This window comes from Crocodylus porosus, unplaced genomic scaffold (assembly GCF_001723895.1).
Source record: "Crocodylus porosus isolate Cpor-Errol unplaced genomic scaffold, CroPor_comp1, whole genome shotgun sequence".
In the NCBI taxonomy this organism is placed as follows: Eukaryota; Metazoa; Chordata; order Crocodylia; family Crocodylidae; genus Crocodylus; species Crocodylus porosus.
Genome location: NW_017728949.1, coordinates 57,513,446 through 57,523,342, shown reverse-complemented (window position 1 = coordinate 57,523,342; position 9,897 = coordinate 57,513,446). Strand labels below are relative to the sequence as shown.

The 9,897-nt window shown below is 44.3% G+C and overlaps 1 protein-coding gene across 2 annotated transcripts in view; it reads right to left on the bottom strand.

The window, feature by feature from the left end:
- Positions 1-2,356: 2,356 nt before the first annotated feature.
- Positions 2,357-9,897, bottom strand: part of EPB41L5 (erythrocyte membrane protein band 4.1 like 5) — a 50,279-nt gene continuing 42,738 nt past the window's right edge. Inside the window, exons 14-16 of one of the 2 annotated variants that reach the window (XM_019553872.1) lie at positions 9,352-9,394; positions 8,120-8,235; positions 2,357-3,127 (exon numbers count right to left, since the gene is read on the bottom strand). In XM_019553872.1, the coding sequence (XP_019409417.1) occupies positions 2,944-3,127; positions 8,120-8,235; positions 9,352-9,394 (343 nt within the window). In that variant the 3' untranslated portion in view covers positions 2,357-2,943. Of the gene's footprint in view, positions 3,128-3,861; positions 7,152-8,119; positions 8,236-9,351; positions 9,395-9,897 lie in introns of those variants that run through there. The other variant, XM_019553873.1, reaches the window with a different exon arrangement.

Below are 9,897 nucleotides of genomic sequence, written 5' to 3'. Positions count from 1 at the left end.
CAGAACTGGACACAGTACTCCAGCTGCGGCCTGACCAGTGCCGCATAGAGGGGGAGGATCACCTCCTTGGACCTGCTCGAGATGCGTCTGTGAACGCATGACAAGGTGCGAATAGCCTTCCTGACTGCATCCACACATTGGCAGCCCATGTTCATCTTGGAGTCAATAATGACTCCCAGATCCTTTTCCACCTCTGCACTGACGAGAAGGGAGTTCCCCAGCCTGTAGGGATGGTGCTGGTTCTTCCTCCCCAGGTGCAGCACCTTGCACTCGTCAGTGTTGAATCCCATCCTGTCCTCATCTGCCCACCCCTGTCCAGATCTAATTGTAGCCTATTCCTCCCTTCTAGCATGCCCACATCCCCCCACATTTTAGTGTCATCCATGAACTTGAACAGGGTGCTTTTTATCCCCTCATCCAAGTCGCTGATGAAGATGTTGAACAGTGCGGGCCCGAGGACCGAGCCCTGTGGGGGACCCCACTGCCCACATCCCTCCAGGTCGAATAGGAGCCATCCACCACCCCCCAGCCAATTAGTGACCCACCTGACCATGTAGGTGTTGACACCACAGTTGCCTAATTTTTTAATGAGGATGGAGTGAGAGACAGTGTTGAAGGCCTTCCTAAAGTCCAGAAAGACTATATCCACTGCTACCCCTGCATGGAAGACTTTTGTGACCTGGTCGTAGAAGGCCACCAGCTTGGTCTGACAGCACCTGCCTCTAATGAACCCGTGCTGGTTACCCCTAAAGCACACACTCCCCTGCTCGCCCCTCACAGATGTGCTCCTGGATAATTTTGTCAAAAAACCTCCCTACGACTGAGGTAAGACTAACAGGCCTATAGTAATGATCACTTATGATCAATGGATTGCCATGCTGGATTTGATTTTAAGGGCTTCAGTATTTCTGCAAATCTCAGTGACCCACCTTTAAGTATGGATGCACAAGATCTTGGTTTAGGATGATGGATTGCTATTCACATCTATCATGGACCTCTTACACGGACCAAGTTAGAAGGTGTTGCTCCCATCACAAGTCACATCAAGGGTACAGAACATTTTCTGGGAATTATTTTTTAAATAATATCTGGATTTAAATTGGGAGACCTCCATTGGATTGTACAGCATTTATGGGGAACTCTGCATCTAGTAATGATTGAAATGGAAGATATTTTATTCAAATTAATAACGCTGCTAAGAGCCACTCACACCCTGCCCTACAGAGCTTTGCTCTTTTAGGGTATAGGCAGATCTAATAACTATCTGATTCAACTGGCAGGTCTGCAAGTGTAGCAAAACCTACATACTATGGCCAGGTTCATTCAGGGTTAAAATCAGGGTGACAACTCACCTGTCCTGCTCCACCACCATGCGGACACCACAGTTAGACAGTACCTACCAATGCACACTCCTAAACAGCAGCTCCTCCTCCCCTTCTGAAGTGGTGAAAAGGCACAGCTGTTGCCTGCCCGCTCCCTGAGGCCAACACCCACATCACACTGAAGTAACCCATTACCATTCAGGACCTTGCTCCTTAACCCAGGAGTCATTTTGCATGAGAAAGGAAAAGGAGAGGCCCCTTTCTTGGAACAGCTGCTGAAAGCCAGAAAAGCACAGTTCCCACTACCTTGAAACCTGAGGCAGGGCCTCTCTACAGGACCAGATATTCCAGGTGCAGGAAAGATGTCGAGCGTGATACACTGAGCACTGGCGAGGCAGACAACAGACAAGCACCCCAGCAAATGCTCCCTTGGCAAAGGATTTAATTTTCTAAAAGATTTTATCCCTGTTTTTTACCTGGCTTGTTCATTAAGAATATTAATTACTGCCCTGCTGAGGGAAGGCTTACCTCTGACTGCTGCAAACCCCACAACACCGGGACCCAAAGACTTGCACTGAGTGCTGGTATGAGACTTTTGGAGCAAGAAAAAGGAGCTGTATCAGAGCTCTGATTCTTTGCCCCTAGAGCTCAAAATCCACTTCTATATAGGTTAGGGTAGGACCCTTTTTTTGGATCCTTTCAGGGGCTTATCCCACTCCTACTTTTGTGCATGTCTTGGACCCTGGACTGATTAACATCCTCTTCCCCATCAGCTCAACCCTGAAATGCTTAGAAGTTTTTCATCAGGCTTTTGCCCTGAAGTCTCAGCTCCTTGAGAGAGGGTTCAGTTTTGACCTCTGGGTCCTGGCGATGGGAGGGACTGGCTGGCCATGAACACCTTGCCATTTATAGAACCTGTAAAATATGCCTTCCTGGCAGTGAAAATTTAGTGAGAAAACATTTTTTGTATACACAATTAAAACACCCCTCAAAAAACAAAGCCCTCTTCCACCTACCAAATTCTGCTCTCCATCTTTTCAAGGGCTCCAAGTAATTTTATTTTAAAAAGCTAAGATAATTCAATTTCTTTTCCAAAATGACATATCATCAAGTAAAATGACTACAGGATCTTCTGAAAGGAACCTAGTGTTTGATTGTAAATCACACATTTCCTCTGTAGGTTTTCAACAGTTATGGTGCAAGAGGACAGTTGCATACCACTGATGGTCCCCTCTTTTAGTAAGATTCTTGAAGTTCACACTTAATACATGGGTGGAATACATAACTTCTTAGAAATGCAACTTCCTGCAATGTCCCTCAGAGTTACAACCAGCTAAAATTCTTCAGTTGTGAAGAAAATGCTTAGCACATTAAAAAAAAAAAAGCACAAACTCTTTTCAGTGCGAGAATGCTTGGGTAATAGGTAATGGGTAATAATTGCAGTGTATATGCTAGTTCTTTTCTTTAAAAGGTTAAATACATAGCACCGTATGTAGGAACCTTGGCGCAAAGGCAGATTTTCCTATTCTGTTCTAAGTCCATTTTCTTATTTTAAAAGGCAACACCAAGTAAGTGTCCAGACTGCTACTGAGCAGCCTCAAGCTCCCCAAAGGCTCAAGTCTTACAGATCAGTCATGGCGGTTTGCACAGCATAACCAATGGCAGCATTATGAACTCCTGCATTCTTCACATTGCGCTCATGGACAAACCGAGGGTAGTGTCCATCCACAGACTGGGTCGAGGGCCGGGCCCATGAGTTCCATGCGCTTCCACCACGTTGACAGCGGTAGGCAGCATCTAAGGGCCTGCATCATTGGAGTGGGAAGGGGCATAGTTAGTAATTAGCAACGAACAGGGAATGGGACGGGAGACAGTAGCAAGCAAAAGGGAAACAAAGAAGAAAAATGCAAAAGTTACAAAAAGCAGCTACACCACAAAATGCTAAAACGCGGAAGAATGGAAAGGTGCAAATGTACATGCAATACAAGACACTGGAGTTTCAAATTAAGCCCTCATTGATGCTGCCAGATGATGTGTGTCCTTCTGCTGACCCTTTCACCCCTTGCATACTGCATTTGTGACTGACAAATTGCTCTTCATCCAAGACCACATACAGGTGTTTTCTTGGTAGAGACTGCAACCGTACAATTGTTCATTCAGTTTCTCCCAGCGGGAAAAAATGCCCCACCTACTCCTGGGACAAAGATATTCCAGGGGTCAACCTGGAAAGTGAGAGAAACTTTCTTGCAAGAATGAACACTTGTACACTCCCCTCCTGGTCTGGTTCAAGCGGTGAGCGGCTCAGTGAGGCAAAGCCCTCCAGCCATTTTTCAGACTGCGGATCTCCCAGGCTGGTCTGGGAGGGGACTGGAACAGCCTCTGCTTCTCCTGCCTTCCCCAGACCGGGATCCCGCTCAAGCCCGTGCAAGGCATGGAGAGCAGGGGAAAGGGGGTGACTGCAGGCTGAAAGCCTGTACTGCTCCCTCTCCTGGAAAGATTCCCAGTGGTGAAAAATCTCCCCTGCTAGAAATGCTGCTGCTCCCCTGCTGGCCTGTTTGAATTTGTGGCCAGAGTGCAAAGCTCTTTATAAAGATGAGCAAGAATTACCCCCATTCTGCAGATGATGAAAGAACACACGTCTCTGATAGCAACATTAAAGGGTTTAAATGACACATCTCAATGCACAGTACAAACAAGCTCTTACATTCAACAGCAAGGTTCAAAAATAACACAGAAGACAGACTCTTAAGGCAAGAGGATAACAAGGAGGTGGAGGGAAAAAGTGTACTACAGAAATGATCACCACAGTGAAAGAGGGAGTGTACAAATTTATCACATCATATTAGTTGGGATTCACCAAAGAACTAGAAGCAGCTGATGATAGCTGTACCTGATCAGTACCAGACTGCGACTGAGAACGGATCATTTCTGGAAAAGGCCAAGACTTGGAAAAGCAGAGAACGTGTCTCCAAAATTTGTTTATAAAACGGACAACATTTTTTCATAGCCATGATCATACAAGAATACAAAAATGACTATATACAGCCAGTGCAAATCTATAACGTGCCTGGTATTACATCTTCAAAAGCTTAGGGAAAGTAACAGGACACAGCATTGCTAATTTTAAAGCAGTGTCCTGACCTTTACATATATATACATATAATCTATATATATATAGATGCCAAGTAGTATTAATATAGGAAGCAGTCAAGCTTGGGTACTGCATCCCTGGGCAGCTCAGATAAGCAACCTAATGCCACAGTTTGATTTTAGAACATTTTGGTCCCTTCTCACGAAAAGCCTTGATAGGAAACAAAGAACTGAAATGAGGCACTGTTCAGTACGGTCTTTGTCAGATTAGCAATCATTTATTTTAATGATCTGAGAGAGGCTGCAGGAAGATACCATCACAAAAGTAAGTGTGCTCTCTCTCATACATAAGCTATTCAAGTGAGCAAATTTCTAAAACAAACACCCTCTATTAAAGGCAGTAACTTTAGAGCTGGGCCATTAGTTTAACCAGAAACAAGTGGGAACATTGTTGCTGCTCATCCACCCTGGCAATCAGGTAGAGCTACAAAGCGTTCAAATTTCATCAGTTCTTCTGTCCCAGTAGGTTGGGTTTAACATTTCTAACCATGCCAGACAATTAAGCATGCAGTGCATTAGCTGAAAGAGGTCATAAGCATTAAAGCAGGGAAGCAGAAGGAACATGCAGGATTCACAACGATTAGTGTTCACGGGTAGTCCTCCTTTAGAAAGGAGAGGAGATTTATAGGAAAGGTCACTTCCGAATAAGTTCAAAATGTTGTTCTTTGCAGCATGTACAGTAAAGAAATGGCTCACTGAGTCTCATGGTCAGAATGACGGTTGGATATTTTGGTTGTCACACTATTCCTCAGGTCAACTGTTCAAGGATCAAAGCAAAAACCAGCTCACAGGGGCAGGTATTAAGACCTTGGCATGCTCTATGACAAAGAAACAGTTGCCAGCTTACTATTGCCTCCTCTCTCCTCTTACCTAAGCAGCAACTAACTCCCTTAGTACAAAACCAAGCTAAAGACAGCTTGGATTTAGGGAGTCTTCAGCTTTACAGCTAATATTTCAGACCGCCGGGAGTTTATATCTGGTTTGCACAGTCAAGAGGGGGACCATTTTTGTACTGAGGATAATTAAAACCAACAAAAGGATGTTCTTTTTCACACAATGTGCAATTAAAGTGTGGCGCTCATTGCCACAAGGTGTGGTGGAAGCTGTCACTCTCACCAGATTCAAAAAGGGATCGGACAAATTCTTGAAGGAAAAGGGCATCAGCAGCGTGGGAGTTAGGGAAACAGCCTCTGAATCCAAACTTCCTAGACTTTAAATACCAGATGCTGCAAGTGAGGAACAGTGGGGAAAAGAACCCAGAATACCCTGGTCACCTCCAGTTTATTTTCCCTTTCAACATCCATTTTCTGCCCCACACAGGATACTGGGCAAGATGGACCTACGGTCTGACCCAGTAAATGGCAATTCTTACGGTCTTAGTTCTTAAATAATGGAGAATAGGGTCTCAATACCAAAGAGCAAAAACGCTGAACAGTTTCCTATCTGACAAAGAACTTCCTAGGATCTGGCCCCTAATTTTTGCTGGCATTTGTACCATTCCAGCTTAAAACTAAACGAGACATTTAAAATCGGGAAGAGTTGCAGCTGCAGTAGAGCCAATCAAGGAATCTGCAAAGAACAATTCCCAGGAATATGCAGGTTGTTTGGATCCTAGCCTCCACCATTAAAAAATAAAAAAAACAAAAAACCCAGAACTGGAGAGAGGGAGACATACGTTGGTATTTTACAGCTATCCGTGGACAAGAGCTTTTTAAAGGAGGACTTTTCCTAATTGGAGCCAAATCGGATTCATGCAGAAACAGGCCAACTGAAGGTAGAGGGAGGTTTAGAAAAGAAACGTGTCAACAGCACCAAGATACTAAGATTTCAAGACATGAAAGTTGTGATCCTCCAACTAGACACATGCGTTCCAGCAAGACATTCAATTCACCCCATTTCCAGCCGGCGATATCCTTATGTAGCACGCATGGTTGACAACCCAGCTCCAAACTGTTCTTTATTTCCCAACCCTAACAGTGCACTCCTTGCCACTAGGGAATACCTTACCACAGGAGGCAGCACGCTTTTTAGCAAATCTGTTAAGACCATTTTGCCACGAGAAAAAGACCCCCTGCTTCTAATGTGATTACACTAATTATTAATATTTTACCTAGCTAGTTTCACTTTCTTCTGATCAGACAGTGTAGTGCATTCAAAGACAGTTTATCTTGTGGTACACTAGGTCAGGTAACACATAGGCACATTTTTAAAACTGTAACCCCCGCCCCAATCCCCTCTTCCCCCTATTCCCTACCCCTGTCAAGAGACGTTTCTTTGTGTGGCAGCTGAATCTGGTAAGGAGGCCTCGATGCATTGACTATGTCTGTCATAAACAAGGTTCAGGCTTTTAAATCCTGACACGTGCATACTAGGATCAAAACTACAAGAGATGGACCGTGAAGTTTTACGCTTTTGAGCAGAAGTTTCATGGATGCTACTTAACTTCAGATCTAGCATCAAAAAAAACCCAAGTAGAGCTGTTTGGAGCTGGAGTCGCATGTTTCAAATGAAGGAATTACCAGTTTCTAGCAAGCACCTTGCAGTTAGACCAAGTGAATACAAAACAAAATCATACTGAGAAGACGGCAAGAAAAGGTACAGCCACCTTTCACCCACCACCACCAGGAAGAGATCAACGGATCAGTGAGATCTCACCACAGACAAGCACAATTTCAGTTACTAGGCAAATCAAAGGCAAAAGAAAGAGAAATGCCATTTGATCATGAGTTTTGACTGAAGTTGAAATACAATGCAGCAAAAACAGAGCACAATTATCCTCCCTCTTTATATCTAAGATCCACCACATGGACTAGGTATTTTGAAATAATCAATTTGCATAAATCAAGATACATTCATTTCATTATGCTGTAAGGACTAGGCATTATCCATATTTGTATACCTCTGCCTTTCATGTCTTTTAAGACAAACTGCAACAAAAGAGATTCAGATTCAACCCCAGAGGAAAAGGGGTTTCTCTGTGGAAGGCTGAAACAGCTTAGTATAAGAGCTTTACATCAACTTCAGTTTATCACTGCTGCTCTTCAACGTGCAACAGAAATTAGGGTTCCCTTTCCAAGATCCAAAGGAAACACAATGAAGTTACAAATGGCCACGTAGGACATGATGGGCTTGAATTCAATGAGCACCACAAGCAGGCATTTTAAGTGAAGAGATCAAGCTCTTATCATCAACAATTTCAATCTCCACAAACATAATCCTCCTCTCTCATTTACTCATGTCATAAGACTTCTGGAAGAGACCCAGAAAGCCTCTGATTTATGGTGCATGTATACTAAGGATCTAGACAGTCATCCACACGACTCCAGGCTCTGGGTTATCAGGACTGAGCCGGCGGACGAAGGTAGAACAACTTCCGCCACGATCAGAAAATACTGCTGCAGCCTCCACCAGTGGGAGTCAGTGCTAGGCAACAGCAAGTCCCACAGGAGCTGGGCCTGTTGCCTCCACAGCACACCCAGCCTGGGCTCAAAGCAGTGCTCCTAACATGTGGCCCATGGCTAATGGCTAATTCTTGTTAAAGGCAGAATATGAATAGCTTACCTAAGAGCAAACCGACTAGACAGAGAAAAGCATTTCAGTAATGCATAAGCAGCAACCTTTCCATTGCAAAGCAAAGCAGAACGTACCATGACTCGTCTTGCTGGATGGCTCCGGCGCTCCGAGGCAGGTTTTCTATCTCCACCAAGATGGGGCCAGAAGGAGCTGTCCTTACCACAGGCAAGGCTGGCTTTGCATTCCAGCTCTTGGGAAACAAAACAATCAGGATACTTTAGCTCTGTGCTGCATGAGGATGAGGATACACGAAGAACAGTCACACAGCACTTCTTCTCATGCCTAAGCACAGGGCTAGACAAGCCTATTTCCCCACTGAAGCTCTGCCCCACTGAAGATGCATCTCCACAGTTGCACTGGATTCCCTGGGACTGTGAGACAGCTGTGGCTTGCTGCCTCTCTTTCCTATCACGGATGGCTTGGGTGCAGCGATGATTCTCCTCCGAGTAGCTTTGCAACAGCAATCCATAGCTTTACATGACAAAGGGTAGATTGCTTCAATGAAGCCTCCTTGCATCCCACAGCCCCTCAAATGGCACGGAAGCATCAGTGCCAAACGGAAGTAGGCTGCTTTGCAAGCAGAGTGAGTGTTTATGAACACGGACTTGCTTGAAATTGTTGTTTAAATAGCCCGAGAAAGCCCCTGCTAGTGTCCTGTCTGCTGGGATCAGTTCTGTTGTCTCCACTGAAAGTAGTCCAAGGCATTCCTACTGGAGAGCCTATGAATCAGGAACTCAACTGCACTGATGCATCATTTTGCTTACTGGAATGGGAGAAGGATCTCTTCTGGGAATGGCTGTTTTCAATGACGCGGCAGAGCCTATGCATTTTCTTTTTGGAGGGGGAGGCGGGGGGTGACCCAAAGTTCTTGAAAATGTTAGATATTGCAGATAATGTAAGCTGCAAATGTACACACCCTTTTAGAAATAACAGAAAAATACAAAGCTAAGAAGAAATAGAAGCAGAATTGCTGAGCAGCAGACCTGATTCTTCCTTTGACTATAACAACGTTTTGGGCTGCTGCTACACTCCAATATCTTGCAAAGCTAATTATTTTATGTATAATTTAATAATTACATGTTGGAAAAGGGATTCTCTCTCCAGCTGATTAGCTAAAATCCTCCATGTGAAGTTAACCAATCCCAGTTATAATTTAGTAGATAAAATAAAAGACTAGATTAATGTTCAACTTCAAAGAGAGTCAAAGGAAGACGCTGAGGTAGAAAAGGGCCCCAAACTCTATCAAAACCAAATAAAGCTTCAGTGGTCAGGAAAATGGTTTCTGAATTGAATAAAACTGACTTACTTCTTGTGATCCATTACTCTGGTTTACAACATTATTTGGAATGCTGAAAAGTAAGAATAATTTAAAATCAGAATCTTTAGGGCACAAAGCAAACATGGTTATAATTTTGTGGGTTATCAAAATATCAAAGTTTTTCAGGCAGTATAAGTTAAATAGAGGTCTTTTTAAAGTATTTAAAAACAGCAAAAAAAATCACTATCCAAAGGAAGTTTAAGATTTATACTAGCCTTGTTTAAGTGTGATCAGGGTTTCATAGTTAGCAGGTCGGAAGGGACCCGAGCACATCAAGTCCGACCCCCTGCCATGGCAGGAAAGATTACTGGGGTCAAACAACCCCAGCAGGGTGATTGTCAAACCTTGTCTTAAAGACCCCCAGGGTAGGAGCCGGCACCACTTCTCTTGGAAGTTGGTTCCAGATCCTAGCTGCCATGACCGTGAAGTCGCGCCTCCTGATATCTAGCCTAAACCTACCCTCTGCCAGCTTGTGACCGTTATTCCTGGTCACTCCTGGCAGTGCTCGGGGGAACAGGGACTCCCCCCAATGCC